We start from the raw sequence: 25,514 nt of genomic DNA on the forward strand, positions 1-25,514 counted from the left end.
TATATACATAGGGCTAAATCACATATGCATTGTTTGATTCAAGACAATTATTGCCTTGGAAAAGAAACTGTTTCTCAGTCTATTAGTCCTCATTTTAAGAACCTATAACACCTCCCTGATGGTAACAGTTCAAAATATGAATGTCCAGGATGAGAATGATCTGTGGAGATTTTTAGTGCTCTAGAGAGGAGTCTGATCTTCGCAATCTTTTCTAAAGAAGAAAGAGAGCAACCGATGATTTTTTGTGCTGTGTTTATAACTCTCTGGAGCATCTTCTTATCCACTACAGAGCATCCAGAATACCACACCATTACACAGAATGCCAAAATGCTCTCGATGGTAGAATGGTAAAAAGTAACCAACAATTTCTCACCCAGACCACTCTTTTTCAGCAGCCTCAGAAAGTGCAGGCGCTGTTGGGCCTTCTTTGCAGTGGCCATAGTGTGGACTGACCAAGTAAGGTTGTCAGAAATATGAGTTCCCAGAAATTCAAAACTATGAACTCTTTCCACACAGTCTCCACTGATATATACCAAACACACACACCAAACCAGAGAGTGAAAAGCCGCAGCAACCGAGTGTGTAGCCATTTTTAAACAACAGTAATAAGACTATTCATCTCTAAGGTTTAATTGAATTATTCAAATAGTTTAGTACACTGTTTTATTAAGTAAATTAAAGCCAATATTAATAAAATAAAGTGTGGCTGTGATTCTGGGGCTAAAAAAGAAATAAAAAGAATCTGTAGTGCATTCTATCCTCAAGTGGCAGGTATTTGTTTAATGCAGGTGGAAAGGACTTCTGTGCCAACTGCAACAGGGGAAATACCTAAAGGCGTCAGCTTAGCAAATTTATCTCTGGCAAAAGCAACAAGTGTTATTAGTCTTGAAGAAAAGAAGGAGGGGGACAGGGTAGAAATGGAGGTAAAAACCTGGGGAAATGAAGATTTCACCATTCATTCCCTTCTGAATTTTACAAAGAGGAGGAGGGGTGACAGAATCCAAATCCACATCTAAGAAGCATGCGAGTAGAGCTGCATAACATTACTTGAGTAGGAAAAAGATAATTCCAGCTTTGTAGCCTGTAATCACTATGAATGAAGCCTACCTGCTGTGTAGACAGAGAAAACCCAGCAATCACAGATAACATAGCTATACCACTTTACAAGGGAAATTCAGTGGTAATACTTTGGTGTCTTTTAAACTTGGATCAAGAAAATGAATTAGAAAGGTAGGTATTTTATATAATTTGGATTTTTAAAAATTGAAATAGGGCACTTTCTAGACCGGGTACAACCAAGACTACAGCTTCCTTATTAGAAATTTTATAGGATGAAGTGTCATTTTTCTTTTACCTGTCTAAAAGAATTGCAAAGGAGATATACTGAAAATGTACTATGGTAAAAATTTTAAATGTGTATACAACTGAAATTTGGCAAGGTGAGTAACACTGAAAGAATCTGTTTTCCTACACTCATCCTTTCTGCCAAAAAATGAAGCAGCTTCAAGCATTTTGAACCTTTCCCTGTAATACCAGAAGTGATGAAACAGGTCTATTATTCATCCTGCAAAGCCTGCAGAGGCTTTTTTCAAGCCTCTGGGAGGCCGAAAAAGGTCTCAAACTGGCAGAAAATCAGCTGTGAGCTACAGTGCAGGTAAGGGGCCGGCGAGGGGGTTGCGCACGCAGAGGGCACGGGGGGGGTTGCCTTCTGAGTGCTGGCATGTGAGTGCATGAGTGCACGCACACGCACAAAAAGGTTAGCCACCATTGCCCTAGTGTGTCATGCCCCCGTTGGAACCTGAATCTGCAGAGTAAGATGAGCTGGAACCAACGGAGATCAAGGGAGCGGCTTCGCTGGCTTCGGAGGAATGTGGAGATGAGCAAGCTAAGTCAGCCAGGGCCCTTCAGGATTGCGGTGGCTTGTTAGCAGGGAGGAATGGGGGCAGGATAAAACTGAGAGAAGGCAAGCAGTAGACATGAGGAGCGAGAGAGCTCAGGCAACGCGCAAGGACCACCCCTTCCTGATCCCTGAGCACGGAGTGTGGAGAGAAGGTGGGAACAGTGTAGACCAACCTGATGACTCAGGAGAGCTCCCCACTCCTTTTTATAAGGCATACCTGAAGACTGAGATTTAAGGAGACACTGTGGGGTGGGGCATTTGTAGGGAACAAACACTGAATTGGTAGAGTTTGGTGTGTCTGTACAGACACTTGGAGTTTGCAGGCCTGCTTGCTTCTTCCTTACTTGTGGACTCAGTGCCTTCTTCCTGACTTTGTGGAGTCATTGTTTGTTCTTTGTTTTGTGGACTAATTTCCCTGTTCCTTTGTTTTGCTGGACTGGGCACAGCCAGAGGCTGCTTTATGTGTGTCTGTGTGCGCGCTTTGCTCTGGGACTTGCCAAGAAGGTGGGAGTGTTTGAGGGGAAATTTGGAGCATTAAAGGGGAGTTTAAACTGTCATCTGGCTGTGTGACCTTCGTGCCTTGTCCCGGATCATCACATAGTGGTAGTGCCCTTACCATGCTCCCTGCAGCTCTCATAAGCAATGAATGAATGATAGTGCAAACAAATGAATGAATGAACAAACGAATGAATTAATATTGGCCAAAGAATAAAAGTTTGTTGAAACTATTAAATATCCCATTCTAAAATTTAGGTATGCATTTGTTAATGAATTTATACTACAAGCTTAGTAGAAGACTTACACTGTATATAACAAAATTGGTACTATATAATGGTTCTAACATTACATTTACCTAAAAAAATCCACAGGTCAAACCCACATAATCAAAGGTATCTGAGCTTCTGCTATAAAATAAAATAGCGCTTCTGAAATTATATCTGATCCAAAATTAGCTTTCCATCAAATAAAAATAAGGAAGGTTGGTTAAGGAAGTTGAAAGAAAAGAAATTATTATTTCACTACCAATATAAATGCACAATTTGCTGGATTAGAAGAAATATATTTATTGCAATACACTGAGTAATAAGCAATCATATATATGCATCTATTCTACTGGTGTATCCATTCATCCATTATATGTATCCATTCTACTGGTGTCTACTAACAGATATATTTAGTAAGGAACACAGTAGTTAAAGCAAGCATAATTAAAACTATTAAATGGAATTCACTTCCCACCAAATAGATGGAAGGATTGTATAAAGGATTATTTCCAATAAATCAAAACCCAAAAGTAATAAAATAAAAATGTGAAAATAAAATAATAAGGAATTGGCTTCTTTTATTGCAGAATTTTCAGAAAAATAATTATAATGCAACTGTGTTGGGCTAAGGGAACTGTACGAGCTAAGGGAAACTGTAACAATTTATGAGAAGAGCTTTTTATAAGTTCAGAACAGACTGGTAATTTAATGTTGTCATATAGTGCTCTTTCTTTGTATCGAACTCTACATTGTAGATACTACAGAACAATCAATACGGTGCAATAGATTACTAAATATTTAGAGCAATGCACTTTTTTTTTCTGCTGGTTGTAATCCTTTCACAGAAATGTTAACTTCATACTCAGATATGTTTTACTATCAAAAGTCAAACACAATCATGCAGTGAATACAAATAAACACAAATAAAATTACCAGAATTGGGGAAGGGGGATTATTAACAACTTAAAAAAATATACCATTAAAATGTTTCAGTTTCTCTATCGATTGGTTTCTAGATAAACATGTCATATAAAAGGGCAGCAATTAATTTTTGATGTTTATTTCTAACATTTAATTAAAAAATAATAAAAACAGGTATTTTCTAAAGATCTGCTCTGTTATTTGAATATCCTAAAAATATGTTCTCTAGAACATTACAATTCCAACGCTTCACTCCAGGCTCATGGGTACATCTCCATCTACACAGTACAACCCCAGCTGCATCCTTGTTTTAAAATAATTCAGTAGAAATAACGGACACTTTCTTTGTTTTCCTTCCACATGCTACTTTATACGGACCATCCACCCCTGCTTTCCACAATGCATTTGTTAAACAAATGCACAGGTTATTAAGTGGAGCTGGGGGAGCTTAGCATAGACACAAACCTAGTAGCTTCAGACTTTTCAAGGACTCCCCCATCCTGCATGCAGGCCTGCTACACACTGACTGCCTTGCCAGTGAGCAAGAATGAGGCAGGAAAACTCTCGGCATAATTGTTCCCCTGCCCTTTCCTGCCAAGGTGCCCAGCTTTTCTGTGGAACCAATCTTTCTGAGCTTTGTGCACCCATCAGCCTGCCACTGATCAGCTGGCAACTGGGAGGCTACAGGTTCTCCTTGCCTGGTTTGGAAAGTTGATCCTTGAATTAAAGGCAGCTTCAGGATGAGCTTCCTAAAACCTTTCCCCTCCTTTCTCCCTTTCCTAGAAAAGCCACATTGCTTCTATCAAAAAAAAATTTTTTGGGGGGAGGGACAGATTTGTTGATCCTCTCTGGTCCAATTAGGTGCTAGGACTAAATTCTCCTTCTGCTTTCCAATTTCTCTCCCTTTTAAAAACCTTACCTTGACTCCAGGCTGAAAGTAGACGAATGAAGCAACAAGGAAATAAAATTATTTCTGTGGCTTTTTCCCTTGAACTAAACAAGTCATCTCCAAAAGTTGTGCAACAAAATAGAGGACACTGGTTCTTTGCAAGATTTAACTATCCATCTGAAGGGCTAGAATGCTCTAGCCGGCTGATTGGCAGCCAGTTGATCCTGCAGAAAGCTCTCAGAGCAGCTGCCATTTCTGCAAGGAGTTGTTGGGAAATTGAAAACAGTGGCTACTTTCCAAGGAGCATGGGGAGCAGGTCTAATCATTGCAGGTCCTATTGGGGCAGACTAGGGGATGACAGACAAGGAGGGGAATGCTACAGCATTCCCATGGTCTGTGTGATGGCAAATGACCACAGTGTCTCTTCAGCTGCCATAACTTTGAAACAGTGTTGTATATAGTTTTGGAATGTCAGTCATAACTTTGAAATGTCATGAAGCGGCCTGTAGTTTCTTGAGAACTGCCTGTATAAATAGACTAGTTAATCTCACACTTATCCTATTCCCATTAATGAAGGTCTCCGTTTGAATAACTTGTTCATCTAAGCACATGTGTAATATCTAGACTATGCTGTTTCTTTAAGCTGTGAGAGAGGGAACTATGGCTACAATTATATCAAATAATATCCTTAGCAAGAGGTCAAAGTTCCATTTTTTCCCCATATATGTATATGAGATTTTATATAAACGATGACAGTTAAAGATACAGAACTATGTGACTAGACTGAAGAAAAAGCTGATCCTAGAGTATGTCAGGTAGTCATTATCGTTCTTTATTTGCACTTCTCTTTAATTTTTAGATGATGCTTCCAGAATCTCTTTTGGGCATTTTTATGCCTTCTACGTTGTATTGTGTAGCATTTTATAATTTCTTTTTCAGAGTGTTGCCTTTACAATTAAAATTTTTATAATGTATCTGTTAATTACAAACATAATATACCCATAAATAATATCTCTCCAAACATAAAATATCAAATCCAAATAAAAAATGCAATGCAAATCTCATTTTAAAGTACAATCCTAGTAAATTAAGATGGATATGAACTGTTAACCAGGGGGCACAGTATACTCAGAAGACCAAACATGAGGCTTGTTTAATACATGCAACTAACAATTGTCTGCCAAAAAAAAAGGGCTGCCAGGTGAGCAGATTGTCATTGCAGGCTAGACTAATGGATCCTCTAGTGGCTTTTGTTACTGCTCATGTTACACCACTGAAATGATGAGCCTTGAAAATGACACAACATATGTAGCTTCAACTTGTTGGCTATAGGTAATCCTGCTCTTTTTGGTTTCAGAAGCAGATGCAGATGAGACTAGAAATATACATATGCAAATTGAAATGGTCCCTAGTCAGCGACACTGTGCCTACCTCTAATGGACCTCGTAGAAAGTCTGTTTGCTCAGCTCCTATTTCGAGTGCTACATCCACAGAAGCAAAAGGACGACTGGCCATCTGCTGTCGCTCTCGCAAAAGTTGCTGAGAAAAGAGGAAAAAAACCCCTACATTAATAAAGTATATTGAAAATTGAATATTTAGTACAGTCAGTCAATGATTCATTTAACATTTATCCACTAATGGGAAATACAGCTTCTGAACTATATGTTCCAAAGGAGTTCAGTTGTACGATAACACAGCTTTCTATACTTGGGGGAAAACATAATAAAACCAGAAATGTTTATTTGTTTTTATGAAGTCACAAGGGGAACACCATTATTTGCTATGTTTCCTTGAGTTCTGTGCCACTGAATCAATTGCAAGTTGGGCTGGGTTGTTTCTGCTATTTTTAGTACCAAATATAGTAGCCTTTGACTTACAACAGTCCATTTAGTGACCATTTGAAGTTACAATGGCACTGAAGAGTGGCTTATCATCATTTTTCACACTTATGACCAGTGCAGCATCTCAATATCACATGATCAAAATTCAGACACATAGCAACTGACTTCTGATGGTTGCAGTGTCCCAGGGACATTTGATCACCTTCTGTAACTTCTACCAAGCAAAGTCACTTAACAACAGCATTACCAACTTAACAACTGCAGTCATTCACTTTAACAACTGTCATAAGAAAGATCGTAAAATGGGATAAAACTCATTTAACAAATGTCTCATTTAACAACAGAAATTTTCGACTGAATTGTGATTGTAACTCAGGGGCTATCTGTACATTTCTTCGAAATAAGCTATTAGGAGCACAGGTTGAAAATAGCTAGTTAAAAACTTACTTCTTTTTCTTAAAAAATTCTAGTGTCTCACATTTGTTTTCATTTGGAAAAAAATCAAAAGGTGGAAAGGCACAGTCATTTTGAAGGTGCTATTTCTTCTTAAAATATACACTATTCCTTACTGCTCTATGCTCACTCACACACATCTATTTAGTCCTCATATTTATCCTTATCTCGTATATTTATAGAAGAATTACTATGAGCTATGATTTCAAATAGTGTTTAATTATTATTTTTTCATTGAAACTTGTTATTAGAAAAAAATTGCTAAACAGTCTTCTTCATCTTTCCATATTATTTGTTCAGGAACTATTTCAGTGGTAGTAGAGGAATTAGAAGAGAAGATGACAAATTAATTGTGTAGCAGCAATAGTGACCATAATAAAAGCAGAAGATGGCATGGATTGTGTGGAAAATCATCATAGTTCTAATACAGTTTTCCTTCTTTGTGGTTAGAAATTCCAGACCTTATAGCTGACAGAAATCCTGTGTGACAAAATTTGGCGGCTTAATAACATTGATATAAGGTGATAAGGTTAACATCAAGAGTCAGAATCTTTAAAAAGTGACCTTGCTTACATATAAAAATTATTGAAAGGTTCTTTTAATCAAAATAAATTGTGGTCACTTTCTTTTGCTCTGCTAATTATTGTATGAAACTTTATTTTCTCAAATATTATTTTGGTGTTCTCCCTAAAATCACATTTATTTGCATCTGTATTTGCTGTAGAACTTGAATTCTGTTATATGAAAGCCAAAGGCAATTCAGTATAGCAACCTTGAGTGTTATGGCTTCAAAGCGAAGTAATACATTACTGTACAAAATCTAAATTATAAAAGATAATTTTTTTATCATTTATAAAATTAGCCAGCAACCAGTCGTGTCACTGCCTAGTTCTGAATATTTTAGAAAAAGCACATATATCATATTTCACAATTATCAAATGTTCCTCATATACATGCTCAAAACATTTTTCTAAACAAAGAGCACATGTGAAAAATCACAGCAAGCATGACATGAAATCTTATATCATGGAACAAACTCTGAATTCATCCTGGGAACAAGACCTTTCAGCCTTTAGATTCCCTGTGTATTTGTACTGCAGTCAGATGGAGTTATTACTAATAGTGTCTGCAGATGCTTAAGCATAGTCTCTTCTCTGATTACTTAAACATTAAGAATAATGTCTGAGTATCAGAGAACATTATTACACCAGTGTAACTCTGCAACTGTGTAACTTAAAATACTCACACTAGACAGAGACTGTCAGAAACTCCAGGGACAGGCACAAACAACCAGACTCACACATGAAGAGTTCAGTTACCTGTTTTATTGCTCAAGCCTATACATAGGGATCTCGTCAGACTAATGTTTGCAGATGGGTGGTATTAAATAAGTTTAACAACATTCAAGGTGTGTTGGACTTTGTCCTTTCTACCCACTTAGGGACTCTAGACTAATTCCCCATTTGACACTTCCCCTGGCTCAATCAGTCTGTCTCAGTGGTAGGATTCCAATTTTTTTACTACTGATTCTGTGGGTGTAGCTTGGTGGGTGTGGCAGGGGAAGGATACTCTCAGAGTTGGTATTTGCCAGTTTTCTGAACTACTCAAAATTTCCGCTACCAGTTTTCCAGAACTGGTCAGAACCTGCTGAATACCACCTCTGGTCTGTCTCCTATCCACCAATATTACAAGTTATTCAGCAAGCCACAATGTACAACCTTCCAAGCTAATTTATATTTTTCTTTCAACCTATAATAATAATACTAATTAAACTAAGCAAATAAAAATGACGAACAACACTAAATAATACAAATCTTACTTCTATGCATTTGAAAAACTAATAAAGGCAATATTAAATATTTAAGTCAAATTAGTTGCCCAATTAAGCTTAGTTGCTTGCTTCTTTATATGAACTGAGTTTGGCTGCATTTGGAATGAACTGCCTAAACTGAATTCTATACATACTTAAAATAGTACACCTAGACACTAAAGGATTCCCAGAGGAAAATATTACAATAGGCTTGTAAGATACCAGGGACAGGCAAACAGTGAAGGCATGAAAAGCAGTTTCTTTAGGGCTTGTTGGCACAAGAGACTTAGACTCCCCTTTTCTTCAAACTTAAAGGGAAAAATGGTCCTCTGAGCCCATGATAGCAGTTGAAGTGGAGGCAAATAAAAGGAGGAAGGAGTGAGAGACAGAAGGATACTGTTGCTGTTACCACATGATCACCCTCCTGTCCTGTGAACGTCTGCTTGTATTCTGAATAGGAAATGACTGTGAAAAGGAGAGATCCTGAGGGAGTTTAGGTCCACTGTGAAGCAGTGGGGAAATGATCATAAGAACCTTATCTTCCTTGTCTTCTCCTTCTCTTCAATTGTTGTACAGGAACCTGAATGTTCTTATTTTGGAGGGACCATCTGTTCTTATTTTTGAGGGCTACTTACACAATATATTTCCTGGCTTTGACTTGTGGGCTGAACCTCAATCCAAACTAAGCTCTTAGGCAGGGATGGGATCTGACAGGGTTAACTACCAGTTCAGTGATTTATGAGGTTCAGTGATTTATGATGTGCTTCCCTGCACGCTGCCAGCGTGCCTGTAAATCATCATCAGCACACGTGCAGAGAAGCAGCCTTTGAAAAAGACCCTTTTCCCTGCTTTTTAAACTGCAGCTATGCCTCGCACAGCAGCTGAAGTTGAAAAAAACAGGAAACAAAGGTCAGATAAGAGCCCAGGTGGGCAAAAACATCTGCAGACATAGAACCTGTTGTGTCCCTGACAACTACAGTTCCCAGTCTGGTCTGCCATGTCCCTAGCTAGGGGGAAGGGGTGTTGTGTCCCTGACAGTTTCTGTTATGTCTTTGGAACTGGTTGGAGTTCCCAACCAGGTCCGCTGTTTGAGCGGGAGCACCAGCTGCTCCCATTGGTTGGCTCCGTTTGACAGTCAGCTATAAAAGCCGGCTGTCGAGCAGAGCCAGCGTTCGTTGTCGCCCTCCGGGCTGCCAGCCCAGCCAGGGCAGCCACGGCAACCTGTTATGCTCCAATAAAGAGATGTTAGCCTTCAGCTCCGTGTCTGCCTCGTGTGTCCTTCCGACTACATAACAGAACCGGTTCTATGTCTGCTGCTCTTCAGAGCTACCAGTTCTACAGAGGTGGGCAGAAACCCACCCCTGCCCTTAGGCACAAAGAGCTATACACTATACATTACTAATAGTATATTTTTAAATACAAACTGAAATCTTGTCCTTAAGCTTAATGTGACCACTCACAAAGGGACAGAGAATAACTCTGAACACTTGAAGACAAAGATGAATATGTTAATGTGTTCAATGCTTACCTATTTGGTTTTATCAAATGCTTGAATGATGTTAGAGAAGGTGTTGGAAGGATGTAAACAAAATGGAAAATGTTTTGTTTCAAACTCAGAACAATCCTGCTTTCTGATGGAACACACAAAACAACTCAAGTGTTCAGTGTTTATGCAGGAAAAAATGAAATGTTTCAAATATTCTGACTACAGAAAACAGTGGAAACTCAGAACAAGCTCCTCAACTTCATATCCATGTTTTACCTTCTTTTGTGTAATTGGGATGTAAAAAATTAGAGAAAGGAATTTTTAAAAAATGTACAGGAAACTAGTGAGTGAAAATATGACATATGTTCTTATCACATCAAGACATTTGGGATTACAGGTGGTAACACTGAAAAAATGACTTATCACCTTTTTTCACACAACTGTTGCAGCATCCCATGGTCATGTGTTCAAAATTCAGACTTGGCAACTGGCTCATGTTTATGACCACAATGGAGTTTCCCCCCATTTTAGGATCACTCCTGCCACAGTTCTTAAGCAAATCACTGCAATTGTTAAGATTGCTAAATGAATCTGGAGTCCCCATTGAACTTGATTGTGAGAAGATCAAAAAAGGAGATCACATGACCCTGGGACACTGCCATAAATATGAGCCAGTTGACAAGCATCTGGATTTTGATCATGTGACCATGGGGATGTTGCAATGGTCATGGGAAAATCAGACATAAGTCACTTTTCAGTACTATTGTAACTTTGAATGGTTATTAAATGGATGTTGTAAGTTGAGAACTACCTGTAAAAAAATCACTTGGTCAATGAAGGTAAAGCTGGCAATCATTTGGAAGTTCTCCAGATTCTAAACAAAAGAAACAGGGATGTTTCATTTCTTTAAGTAAATTACTGGGGCATCCAGACAATCCATTATAGCAAGAGAAAGAAAAAGACAAATCTAATCTTTCTTATCAAAATTTGGGCAAGATTAAATGGCCAGTCAGAAGCCAAGAAGCTAATACCACAATCAAATACAGACACAAAGACAGTTGATTTACACAATCAATATATTCCCTTTCCTATCAGGTTTGCTGTCTTCTATTGTCAAATGTCCATTACCCTCTGCCTGAATAAGTTCTTGCATGAATAAATAGAATACAGTATTATTATGAAATCAGAAAGCACTGTGAATTGTTTTGCTCAGGACCAGAATGACCCATGAGGCAATGAGGAGGATTGGGACTGCCTGATTGAAATTGTATTTTGCAGCCTGCTGTTCAACTCTAGACAAAAGAGTGTTTTTTGCTGAGAAGTAGAAAATTTGAGAATTAGAAGGGTATGATTGGGTGTTCATTTTCTACAGGATATTAAAATTAATGTAGATTTTAAGAATCATTATATTAGAAGGCTTATATTAATTATATGGAACAGATATAATCCAACTCTGTCCAAAAATGCTTTTACAGGCGTAATACAAATAGCATTTCACAGGAAAGAAACAATAGGTAAAAAGCATTGTTATATAAAAGAACATGAAGAATATAAGATGAAATCAAAGGTCCAATTAGCTGCAGGGAGATTTAGTTTTCAATAGTTTTCATATGTACAGTTAAGAGAAAGATTTAAGATAGATAACAGGACATTAGGAATTGAACAGAAAAAGATGTTGAAGTTGAATTATGTACAAATGATGAATATGTAATTTTTGAAAGAATAAACTTATATAAAATTTGAAAAAGAACAAGGAAAAGACTTGTGCAAAAAATGGGCTAAGAACTTTGCACACAACATAGTGATGGACAATGGGAAAATATATGGCCAAAAGGATTGAAATTAACATTGTTGTTAACTTCAAAAATAACTTGTCATAAAATAATGTACCATTGACATATGATACCAGAAACAATATCTATACTGTATAAAGATACCTCAAATTTATGAAGATTATGTTGTCATGGTGGACTTATAAAAAAGCTAGACATCTCTGAACTATAGACTATTATATCTATAAAAATGGAAAAATTCTGAAATACACACACAGAAGAATGGTTGGTGAAGATGATAGAACTAGCAGAGATGGTAAAATTAACTTGTTTGATTTGAGAAAGATCAACTAGATTTATCAGTGACTGGAAACCATTTGTTGACTTTTTGCTTTTTTTTTGCAATTTATGGGTTTGAAGATTAGAAATGATTTGTGAAAAAAGGAAATTATTATGTAATCTCAGAGGCAGACAGTTAAAATATTACCCTAGTGGTTATAAAATATAAAAATAACTTCTGTCAAAAAGATTGGAAGATGCTTCTTAATGTCTTCTTCTGTGCTGTCCCACTCACACACACATACGTACATACATAACTATGGTTTTGTGAGTTTATTAATATTCCCCAGCAAGTCTCTTTACCAAAAACCCAGAATTTCCCCAATTAAGTCCAATCACAAGCATAGAAATGCTAGTCTACAGAACAATGGCTAATGAGTTCACAAGGCATTTGAAATTTTCCCAATCAAAATAAACCCATCAGGCAAAATTAAATCCACAATACAAGAGTGTTCATGAAGCAAGAAAAGTCCAGAGTTAACAAGACACGATCCAAGTCAAGGCATGGTATCAATCCAAAGCAGGGCAAGAATTACAATGACCAGAAAACAGCTGACACTTGGAGAGGTATCTGGGGAAGCATCCAGGGGAATCATCATACTCCTCTCCCCTTCTGTCTCCCCTCCCCTTTTTTCCTTATTTTATTACTTACTTATTCACTATTTGCCTTATATTCTTTCTTTCTTTCTAATATTTATATTGTTTTTATCTTGCTAAAATTTCTTCAGTACAAATTATATTTTTTTAAAAAAGAACAAGACCCACAATTCAGAAGTGAATTTACAAACAAAAAGATAGCACAGGACAAGAGAAAGCAAAAGCTCATAAAACAATCCTGAATATTTTGAGCTTTAAAATGCACTCTTAAATGTCAACACTAAAAGCTACAAGAACAGAGTGCTTACTCTTGGAATCAAATGCTTATTAGGCTTTTTCTTGGTGCTAGTCCTTTCTAGATTGTCATACAGTTTCTAAATTGTTCTGAACTGTTGATGGCAAACTATTATCTATTCAGTTGCCTTCACTATCCATGACCATAAAATCATGTTGATGCCCAACTAATCAGAATTCCATACTGCTCAGTTCATCTGATATATGAACCTGCCCCTCTGAGCCATTATGCAGTTACAATCAGGTAATCAGTGAAGTATACTTCGATGATGCCCAAACAAATATTTGAACATCTCTGTAGTATAAAAGTGTTCACTATCTGTCATTGTTCTGACCTGTGCACCATTCTGACTACAGGCAGCGCTGTATGTTCAAGCTTTAAATGGTTTCATACATAAAAGTACTATTGGGCTTATAGTGTGCTCAATTTGTTGATGATTTGCTGTCTGTTGGTTTATGTCAGTGGTTCCCAAACTTTTTCAGTCCACCACCCCCTTGGTGCTACAAACTCATCCTCAGTGCCTTCCACCCAGGGGTGCTATTCAAATTTCTTAACAACTGGTTCTGTGGGCATGGCCTAATTTGTGGGTGTGGCTTGGTGGTCATGTGACTGGATGGGCGTGGCTTGCTGATTGTGCATGGCTTCATGGTCACATGACCAGATGGGCATGGTTTGGTGGTAATGTGACTGGGTGGGTGTGGCCAGGTGACCATGTGACTGGAAAACCAAATATAAGTGGTCCTCGCTTAATGCCCGGTTGCTTAGTAAGTGATCTAATTTATGATTGACCTCCCGAGAGCTACTTGACCTGTTTTTGGAGTTTTGACAGCCATGCACACACACTCCCTTCTAACCCTGCTTGAGCAGGTGGTCGGATTAGACATCTCATTCACTTTCTCCTTCTTTCTTTCTTTCTTTCTTTCTTTCTTTCTTTCTTTCTTTCTTTCTTTCTTTCTCATTCCCTCTCTTTCTTTCTCTCTTCTCTCTCTCTCTTTCCCTCTCTCTCTTTCTTTCTGCCCCTTCTTCTATCACCCCTCTTTGTCTGTCCCTTTTCTTCCTTCTCTTCCTTTCTCTCCCCCTTTTTCTTTCTTTACTTTCTTGTCTGTTCCTTCTCTCTTTCTCTCTTTCCCTCTCTTTCTTTCCCTCTCTTTCTTTCCCTCTCTTTCTTTCCCTCTCTTTTTTTTTTCTTTCTCTTTCTATCTCTTTCTCTCATTCTCTCTCTCTCTTTCTTTCTCTTTCTATCCCTTCCTTAACATATCTACCTATTTTCTGCCCAGGCAGTCGTGGTCAAATCTGTCAAAGGCCTGGACTAATTCTGCATCACCACGTTTCCCCTTTCAGAGGCCCCGGCCTTCAATCTCCCCGTTTCCTCTTCACGACTGCCTCTTTTGTCGTCCCATGGCCATGACTTTACCTTCCTCCCACAGCTGGCTGCCAGGGAAGGCAAGCCAGGGCTGAGCCATTGTTGTCACTGGGCTCCCTGCCAGCCCACTTCACCTTTGTCACAAATGCCTGCAGCCACCGCATGTTTTATTCGGTGCAGCTGGACTGCAGCTGCACCAAAAAAACACACAGCGGCTGGAGGTTTTTTGTAGCAAAAATTACCGTTATCAGGATTTGTAAGTTTCCCTACTATCCTGCCACAAGCAAAGTAAATGAGTAAGCTGATAGGAAATTGTAAATCAAAGTCATATGAGGTTTTCACTTAACAACCTGTGATGATTCACTTAATAATGTAACTAGGGACTGATGTAAGTGGGGTCACTAAGCAGTGGGTGATATGATGTTATGATTTAAGACTGCATCATGTTCTTTCAATGCACTACTGTCACCAAGAAAGACTATCAATACAGTGAAAAAATAATAATCCTTGCCTGAAAAACTGGTAATCATGATAGAAAGTGTTTACACACTAATTTGTACTTTTCGAAGACTGGATATAAACTGTGGTGTGGATATGATAACTAATCATAGTTGACTCACCCATATTATACATCTATCTCCTGTTTTTATTCCACATTACAACATCCAAAATCATCTAGAATCTCTAGAATACTTGTATGAAGTATCTCAAAGGAGATTCTGTTAAAATTTTAATTGTATAACAAGATAGAAACTAAACTGCTTAGGATTATTTAAGTCCATAAATAGTTGCCAAAGCACTGTATTATTAAAAAGGATTTTTGACCAGGGATTTTGAGTATTTCATAATATACCAGCTAATGAAAGGTTTCATTCTGAATTGTATAGGAAATATAAACAACAGAGTTTTATGACATTTTGGCATAGGATTTTGTAGATAATAACAACTATTCATTATAATCAAAGTAAGGTGGTTGCAAAATTATTTTTGTTTATATTCACATACTATTGTCATTGTAGTGAACAAACACAATTATCCATCTGGGAAATAGGATCTATTGTGGATGATGATGTCTATGATTATCCTAAATTAGACATTTCGGATCATTCATTTTAATAAATATCTAAAACAAATAGATAAAAAGGTTGATTCTGCAGAGGTCGCCAATGTATTCATTATCATTAACTTCAAGAAGGAAAAGATACTGTGTTCTATTCATTTAAATGTATAAATTCAACTCTCTTGTTTGCAAGGTTATAGCCCAGAAACATGGATATAAATGTGTAGCGGTGTACATCTTTATGCTCCATTTATAGCAGCTTTTAAAAATAGTAACTAAATCAGAATGAGTTAATTACCAATAAACCTTCTATCATAGGAATATAGGAAAAACCTTTGGCTCCTTCATTCTGTATTCAGGACTTTGTTTGGGCATAAAGGGCAACAATAAGAATAGAGAATAACAGACGACAATGTTTTACAATAAATTTGGCAATGAAGAAAAAGGTTATGGTCATGAAGAAAAAGGTTAGCAACTAAAAGTAACCATTCATGGGATAAGGTATTTCTAAAATATAGTTACAATATACTTAACGCTTTAATGTATAAGCTTTAGCTTTTAGTGTAACAATCATTTTTAAAAGGTCAAAGTTTATTAATGTAACATTTTCCTCAAACAGTCTCCCTGTTATCTACATTATGATATTTTTGAGATATACAGTTGGTGGGAGAATAAAAGGAGGAGGGTACACAAAATTAACTCTCAGTGTTCAACTGAAACTCACCAAGAGAAAATAATTTACCAAGTTTACCATTATGTGGTCAGGCGTGGATGGTTATTCTAGAAAAACAGAAGAAGGGGAAGAGGGATCCACAATCTGAGCAGTTGTTCTACATTCATCACAATCCATATGTCAAAGAATCTTGGGGAAAACTTCATAGGATAGCGTGCCAAAATAAAGCAAAATAAATCCATATATAGATATGCATCAATATTTCATACAAGTTGACCTGATGAGAAATGCCACCTGTAACAATCACACACTTTGGATAACTAAAAACAACAGGGCACAGATATGTATACCTTGAAATTGATTTTGCAGATTTTATATAATGCTAGAAATGAATATTATCTTTTTTTAAAAAAAAATACAAATAAAACATTGGGCTCACTTGTAGGAGAAGCGCAGCATTTACAATTTAATCCATGGCAATACTGAAGCCAGAATCTCTCAGACAATGTAGTGCAGCTGGTTGAGATAGCAAAATGTCCTTGGCTGGCTCATAGTGAACTCTTAATACAGAAAATTGCCTATTTCCAAATACGGGATGAAGGAGGACAACCCAGACAACTGCAAGTGGAACAGCTGTGCAATTCTGCTTACACAGCCAGAAACAGAACACAAACTTTAATGCTATCTTAACTATACAGATGAGGTCTTATTTGGTTGAAAAATTGCTAGTCATTATTTTTCTTTAAGGACATTTTGTATAACTACTTATACACTGAATCTATAAAGTAAATCCCAATAAATCTTGCTGTAGCAGGGAAAATGGTTAAGTATATGTTTGTTTTGTTTTGCAGGAGCTACAAGCTATTTCTGCCATATGACAATTGACACTTACCATTATAATACATCTTCAAAATGATATAATTACAAATAAGCTTTTTGAAGATGTGACAGTGTCCAAAAATTAGTGGAAAGTTTTTATTTCAGAAATCATGCGTATGACTTTTCTTAGAACAATTTTTTAATGTACTAGATCACTACTCATAAGTTCCATTTCCCATTTTAAAAATAACAAGAAATTAATTTAAAATCATATCCATATTTCTACAATCAAATTAAGAACAGAAATACTTTTGAAATAAAATATATTCAATGAAAATAGGTAAGAATTTTCCACCCAATTTTAAAGATAAATTTTAGGGTTTAAATTCTACTCATTGGATCATTATTTTCAGTGAAGGAACATTTTTTAAAATTTTGTTTTGACCTTCAAGCTTAATCAATATATTTGCAAGAAATAACTACTTTCTTTAACTCTGCGATTGTAATTATGTTAACAGGAGACTGAATGCTTTTCCTTCTACTTGCTCTGAACTTGCTGTTGTTCTTCCAACTGAAGAAGCACTTTGAAAAAAAGTTACAAGAACAAGGAGAGAATTTCCTTTGGACTGGCAATATACCACAAAACAATTTTATTACAACAGGTTTTTAAAATACAAGAAAGCTGGAAATATATGAAATTACTCTTAGCATTAAGATCTCATGTACTAAGGCCAAACTCTGAATATTTTATTAATTCATAAATCTCAGCATAAAATGAGTTAACCAAATATACTATGCCTATTAAAGTCCTGGCTTATCCAAATATATTTCAACAAGCAAAGAAGCAAACCAACCGATAAAGGCTATTCATATTAATCGTTTGAAAGTATCGAGCCAAATGATTATATGTCTTTTGTTTATTGGGTAAATCTGGCTAAATAAGACACATCTAACAAGGGTACATTCATTTTTAAACTTTTAAGTTATATTGCTTAGTAAAAAGGTTAAAGTGATATATGTTCATTCATTATTCTATATCAATTAGATATTTTAATTTAATTATATTTGACTCTAAGATAACAAAGACAGTGTGGTTTGACTTTTGCACAAAAAATGGCAGGTAAAAATAAATGAAGGAAATAAGTATTCATTGAATATTCTGGGGTCCTCTCTCCTCTTGTGAAACCACAAATGGATTAGCAGATTTTACTTTCACATTATATCTACTGCAGCTTAGCATAATGTAGTTAATGTTCAGTATAATTCATTAAAATAAGCTGGTTTTATAAACAATAATTTGGAACAAATTACAGATTTTTTGTGATTACCTGATATGACAAATTTGAATTAAAGCCAAAGCTTTAGTTCAATAGTTTCTGAACTCTACTTTAGGATTATATTATAAGATAGAGGAGGATATAAGTCTGAAGTACATTGTGGTCAGAGATGGTATTCAGCAGGCTCTGACCAGTTCTGGAGAACCAGTAGCAGAAATTTTGAGTAGTTCAGAGAACCAGGAAATACCTCCTCTGACTGGACCTGCCCCATCTATTCTCTGCCTCCCAAGTCCTAGCTGATCGGCTGGTTCTTCTTTTGTTGCCCTGCACAGGAGAACGGAGCTGGAAAGCAGGTTAGTGGGGTGGGGAGGGAATGGGGATTTTACAGTATCCTTTCCCTGCCACGCCCACCAAGCCACACCACACCCACCAAGCCAAGCCCACAGAACCTGTAGTAAAAATTTTTGAATCCCACCACTGATTGTGGTTCATTTTTGTAAACCTGAAGTAAGAAGCTTATATATTAGACCAACAGTTTCGGAATTATTCCAATAGGCATATATAAAATGTGTAGAAATGTTAAAAATGAATATATAAAATGGCTCATCTTTGATTCCAGTTTTAAAGTAAGATAATTCTTGGAGCCTTACTTAGTAACGTTCTTTTTAAAATACTGAATAAACCCTATTAAACAACTTTCTTACGATTCTTGAGTAAGGCAGCAGATGAAGAAGGTAGTCTACTACAGTTTATCACAGAAGAGACAAAGAACTTTATGTAATTTTATGCAAAATGATACAAAAAAAAAAAAACCAAAGGCAGTAAAGTGCCTTTAAAATAAAGTGCTTGCTTGTTCTTTGCTGACTTTTATAGGCTACAATCCCATCCAAACAGTATCAAAAGGTCAATTTTGGAAACCAAATAGCAGGTGCTTGCAATTTCCCCAGAACAAATCAAAAAGAGAAAAAGGATGATCACTGAAAAGGTCACTGTGTATTTGGATCCAAGGAACATTTTAGCAAACTGCATGTTGCTTCTCAAAGAACAAAATATGAATCTTCCCCTATCACTCTAGCTTCATGTTTTGCTTCTAGTGTAAGATTCCATAAAGAGCATGAGGAATTATATTTATCTATAATACCTGAAAAAATAAATTCCTTATCTATGTTTAACGCAAAGCAAGAAGCTATTACTGTAACCTAGCTGATTAATAAGATATCCATAGACACAAAGTTTGTACAATACATATTTTGTCTATCTTCCAGGTCCTTTCCCCATTGTTTCTCACATTTGAAAAGGGTTTTGTTTTTGGAGTTAAGGAATATATTTTTGGATTTTGGATATATTTTTAAAGGAAGTTTGAACTAAATCTGACATGTTTAAAGTAAAGCAACAAATAAAGCTTCATTTTTATTTCTAAATTGTCCTCTGAGCCCATATGCACTCTATAGGTGTAAATGGGGAAAAATCATGGTGGATTGTGGTAGTTCAGTGTTTTTTTAATGATGCCCATTTCTCCAAGGTAATCTCTGAATTTGCAAGAAATATTTGGAGTAAAATATTAGTATGGCACAATCTCATTAACTTGCTTTCTAGGAGGCTGGTATTTTGAGCCTAAATACACATATCCAAATCTTATGCACAGGCAAAGTTCCTTTTTCTAGTAGCCATTTTCTTTTATTTTAAAATGTCATAAGCGCCCCTTACACATGAGGCATTTGCATAATACCTCTAAAGGAATGAAGTAAAACATGAGGTTATCCAAACAAGTAAGACTGCAATCCAATATCAAAGAACTGTCAGTTCTCTTTAGGGAGATTATTCATTATATTCAGGAATTATTTTGCATTCATGTGTATGCAAATTGTCAGCATTGTATATGCTTAAAGATCCTCTTCAACCATTTAACCAAATGTACAGAAAGCTTCATACTAATTAGAAAATGGAAACTGCATCCTTGTTCCAAGTTTTTCTCTCTATTGTTTCCATGCATTCAGAAAGACATCTGAAGATTTATATTTATGTATGCATCAATAATGCAAATAAAAGCAGAATAAGCACAGCAGCACTCCATGTAATAGCCATATTTTCACAAATATATTCTAGTTATTAAGAATTTGGGTTGGTTTCAGATGATTTTGGAGATACAGAAGTTGTATTCTAATTATCTCTGGTTATTTTATTTTTAGGCAAAACTGACAGAAATATCAGGACTGGATTTGCTATGATTTCTTCTAAAACAATCAAATAATTTATAATAAACTGCCAAAGTTAGACCTGTGTTATGATGCTTAAAAATAGAATTAACTCTATTGGGAGAAGGAAACAAAATGTATATTATTTCTTATGTAGACACGGTAATCTCCTGATACTGCCTTCTTCTTCGGATCAAAGAACTACTGCAATTGTTTTGTTTTGTTTGTTATTATGACTCGGGAGTCTTGATCATGAATCTCTTGAGTCACAATTAGTTATGCCCTAAATTTTAGGAATTATTAAGGCATATAATTAGCACAGGAAAAAATGATTATTGATTGTGTACATATAATTTGACTGAAGATTCTTGTTAAAACACTGTGATACTATATGTATTATTTCCTGTAGAAACATTCCTATAGAATGATTTCTGTACAACTACAATCAATATTCAGCACAGAATCCAATTCCCTGCTCTGCTTTATTTTCACTTAACTGTAGTGCTAAATGAGATCTAATCTAGTTACCTTTTTTTGTCTTCATTTTAGCAATTTAGGAATTCATGCTGAGCATTTATGTACCCAGTTATATTAATCATGCTACAAATTCCTCAAGAGGTACTACATTTGCCAATAGTCCCACCAGATTTATCTCTTCTTCTTAACCAAGAGCATTTTAAAACAATTAAAAATCTATTCACCACCAAGTGTAGTAATTTTGCTATTATCCCATGAAATTTTATATTTGTAGCAAAAGGAATGAAAAAGTTGGTTATATGTAAAAGTTTATGTGGGTATATTGTTATGTACATTTCAGGGAAGGGTAAAAAGCTTTTGAATTCTGGAACTTCCATCATAAAATGATGTGGTCATTAAGTGAATCAACCATGTCAGATTTTATGACATTTTTGCCATGGTCATTAAGTGAATCACAGATAATTGAGCAAATTGGACTCTCCCTATTTATTTGGAAGTCAGCTGGGAAAATCACAAATGGCAATCATGGAACATTACAACCATTGTTTAATACATGCCAGTTGCCAAGAACCCAAATTGAAATCCCATGATTGCTAGAACACTGCAAAGGTCATAACTGTGATGACTGGTTGCAAACTACTTTTTCAGTGCTGTTGTAATTATAAATACTTGCTAAATGAATGGTTGTGAGTTGATGAATACCTGTATTGCTGCACATTATGGTCCAGAGTTTAGTTACATGCAATTGTATATGTAGGAAAATGTTAAAATATTGGTGTGAAGACCATTCTGGATTAAAACTGCTACAAAACTGCTTTTGAAATGTCTAAATTTCGATTGCACATGGTGTCAGGTAATACATAAAATAAATAATTTTAGAAAGAATGCAAGTCTAAATTTGTACACTTAGAAACTGTGCTCTTTATTTACCCTATAGCAAGGAAATCTTATTATTATAGAAATGACATGGACATTATTGTAAAAATGACATGGCATGATTAGAAAAATATATCTATGGTATAAATATACTTTTCTGCTGCAAATATCTTTAAAGTTATTAAAAAAAACAATGTATACTATCTTGTACAACAACCATTCCTGCCAGATATTGTTAGGTTAGATCCCCTCCCCCACTTTTCATTATTTTATAAATAACTCAGTGTGAACATACATAATAGTCTTACCTCATCCTGTTTTTCTCACAACACTCCTATGAGGTGAGTTGGATTGAGAGAGAGTGACTGGCCCAAAGTCACCCCGCCAGCTTTTATGCCTAAAATGGAACTCACAGACTCCTGGTCTAGCCTGGAACCTTAACCACTGGATCAAACTGATTCTCAAAGCAATTATTATCATTGACCACAACTATGTGATGATATCCCCCATCCTTTTCAAAAGAGCACTTCTCATTAAAGGGTGGAACTTATATCATATGGTTGTGCCTGTCATAAACTCCACATTTATTAGTGAACACATCTGCAATTTGAGGTGAAAAATTGTTCTTTAGAAAAAATAATTTGCTTCTTTGCAATCACAAAAGTCTGCTGCATAGATTTGATTTGAATATGTGAAAAATACTTATGGATCTAGAAATTACCTTATTTATACAACTGACAAATGGAAATAGCGATATATATTTATTACCTGAAAATTAGCACTCATGCAACAGTGGGACATATAAGAAGAAATCTGTGATGTTCAATTATTTGCTAAGTAATTGTTTCCTATGTCTTAAAGTAATTCCAATGAAATACATTTAAAAAGGCAGATATCGAATATGGCACACTTATAGATCCCAGAACAAACATCAACAATATTCTCTGTCTGACTTTTCCCAAAGAAGAAAATAAAACACTGATTTAGTTTACTGCATTCATTTTAAAAATAATAAAAATATCCATTCAGGATAAAGGATGGGAAAGGGAAATTAGAACTCTGATAGCCTACCACAGTTTAAGCAGGACAAATAACTTATGAAAACAGAAATAAAAACAGGAAAAAATGGCTGAATCCATTTACTTGCTACGTGACAAATTATCATTCCTCATAGCAACATGATCTAAGAGAACATGGAATGGATAAGGGAATTTTGTTGTTTTTTTAATTTTCTCTCCTACAGCAGCTTCTTTACCTTCTCTAAATTTGTTATAGTGAAAATAATGAAGTCTTTTGGTCATGAGAAATTAGAAGTTAGCAAAAAATTAATAAAACATGCCCTGCCCTTTTGAGATAGCTCTAATAGAAAGGGTTCTGACTAAAATCCCATTCAAAGAACGATGCCAGTCTCTGAAACAAACTCTAGATTCAATCTCATGTCATTTTTTTTTTACTCAATCTTCAAAATGCAGCCATAGACTCAAGATGAATGGACAAAACTACAAATGCCACAGTGGAACAACTACCATGTTTCTCTAACAATACAGCCTCCACCAATAGGAAGGCCCAGCATGATTTCTAGGCATGTGGTGAAATTAAGCCCCGCCCCCCAAATTTAGGCCTATTTAAACCATGCGTTTCCCTGCCACTTCTCACATCGTTAGAACTACATGGGATAAAGAGAAATGGGGGGGAGGGGGGGTATGGGGAGAAAACTTGCCTTTAGGAGTGCCCTGCAGGTAGCTATGATAGAATACCCTGGTAGCCAATAGAAGCTCCCCAAAGGCAGAGTCCCCAGCTGCTTCAGGGTGTGGCGTGGCTACCCGTGTCCCCTCACCTTTAGGCAGTCTCGGGCAATGGAAGCTTCCCAAGTGCAGTCACCAGCCACTTTGATCAGCTGGTAGAAGCAGCCTCGCAGAGAGGGAAGTGTGTGTGTGTGTTTACCCCAAGGCCACTTCTACCAGCTGATCGAAGTGGCTGGTGACTGCACTTGGGGAGCTTCCATTGCCCAAAAGAGAGTGCCTAAAGGTGAAGGGACATGGGCAGCCATGCCATGCCCTGAAGCAGCTGGAGACTCTGCCTTCAAGGGAGTTTTTTTCTTCCGGTAGAAGCGGCCTTGCGGCAAGGGGAGTGTGTGTGTGTGCTCGCCCTGAGGCTGCTTCGACCGGCTGATCGAAGTGGCTGTTGGCCATATTTGAGAAGCTTCCATCACCCAAAAGAGACTATCTAAAGGCAAGGGACATGGGCAGCCACGCCACGCCCTGAAGCAGCTGGACTCTGCCTTTGGGGAGCTTTCGTCGGCCAATAGAAGCAGCCTTGCGGCGAGGTATGTGCATATGGGCCATTCTAGGTGGGGGAAGAAATTAAGTCACCCCCCAAAAGACGGCCTAGCCATTTTTTCAGGGGTCAAAAAAAAAATAAGGCCCGGCCTTATTTTGTGAGAAACATGGTAATGACGTTCAAAACCTCAGCAGCTGTGTGCATGGATTACATTATCACATTTGATAAATTAATTAAAAGTTGTAAATTGATTAAAAATGGTAAACTGATTAAAATTCAGAATTGATCATAAATGTGCTGCCATGAATATTCTTATATGCTTAATTTCTAAATGTGAGCTTTGATGCATTCTTCTTCCTCTTTGCTGCCTTTCATTCAACTTCTACATATCATCCAGTCAATGCATTTGGAAGAATCTTTTGTTTTTCTTCTGTGTACCTATGCTCCAATGATACCTGAACCCTCGTCATGATGCATGGAATAATGGAATTGAAATAAATATATAGAAGATACCACAGTTGCCTATCTACATTCAATTGGAACAGATAACAGCTCACTGGACTTTCAAAAACCTAGTGTTTCCTCATGGATAGACAAATGACAATGCCAGAGATTAGTCTTGCAAAGCTCATACTATACTATAGTGTGATAACTACACTTTACTATTGTAACTATTCTATCTATTCCTTGAGTATATTATACAGAACAAACCATATGGTCTATTTTGCAAAATTCAGAGCACCTGGAAGATTACTGATGTAAATAGAGTGCTGGACTGATTAACAAGGAAATATTTTTTTCCCCACACATTCAGTGTTACTGGCATTAGTATCTCACTTGCTATTGGTAATTGCTGCTCTTTATCAGCAACTTCTATCTTGTTAGCTTGTTTGTGAAAAGACTTTGGATTAGGACTTCCAGTTTGCAGGGCTTCGGCGGCAGGCAGGAATCTGCGATCATGCGTGGTTTCTGCCTGGGCTCGGCGCTGGAGCGTCCCGAGCCAGTCTAGATTCGGAGCTAAGCCACACCGTAGAGGTGGCAAAGAGGGGGGAGATCCCAGCAGGGTCAAGGAAAGCTGCATCTTTCCTCCCCAGCTGGCTAAACTCCCTTTCCCATAGGCGGAGCGGCAGTCAGAAATGTACGCCTCAAAGAAGCACTCATCTGGAAAAGAAAGTGCAGGAGGAAGTTAAGAAGTGAAAGTTTTTGGCTGACCGGGATAAGAAGCAACAACCAAGGTATCCTGGAATTTAAATTTTAAAAAAGATACATCGCTCCCAAAGAAGCGAATGAAAGTGAAAGGGGAAAGTTTTTTTTCTTTCACTCTCCTTCCTTATGTTGACAGCGAACAGAGATGAATGAGAAATCGGAAAAACATGCTTTGGTATCAAGAGGTAATTAAACTGGATAATTAAATGTCAAGAGGACAA

The 25,514-nt window shown here is 36.7% G+C and overlaps 1 protein-coding gene across 3 annotated transcripts in view; it reads right to left on the reverse strand.

The window, feature by feature from the left end:
* Positions 1 to 25,514, reverse strand: part of ATRNL1 (attractin like 1) — a 497,977-nt gene that overhangs the window by 166,382 nt on the left and 306,081 nt on the right. For 2 of the 3 annotated variants that reach the window (XM_026704834.2, XM_087932664.1), the window contains exon 27: positions 5,906 to 6,013. In XM_026704834.2, coding sequence (XP_026560619.2) covers positions 5,906 to 6,013 — 108 coding nt within the window. Of the gene's footprint in view, positions 1 to 5,905; positions 6,014 to 25,514 lie in introns of those variants that run through there. The other variant, XM_087932666.1, reaches the window with a different exon arrangement.

Source organism: Pseudonaja textilis, chromosome 4, assembly GCF_049901715.1.
Source record: "Pseudonaja textilis isolate UNSWEBS1 chromosome 4, rPseTex1.2, whole genome shotgun sequence".
Lineage (NCBI taxonomy): Eukaryota > Metazoa > Chordata > Lepidosauria > Squamata > Elapidae > Pseudonaja > Pseudonaja textilis.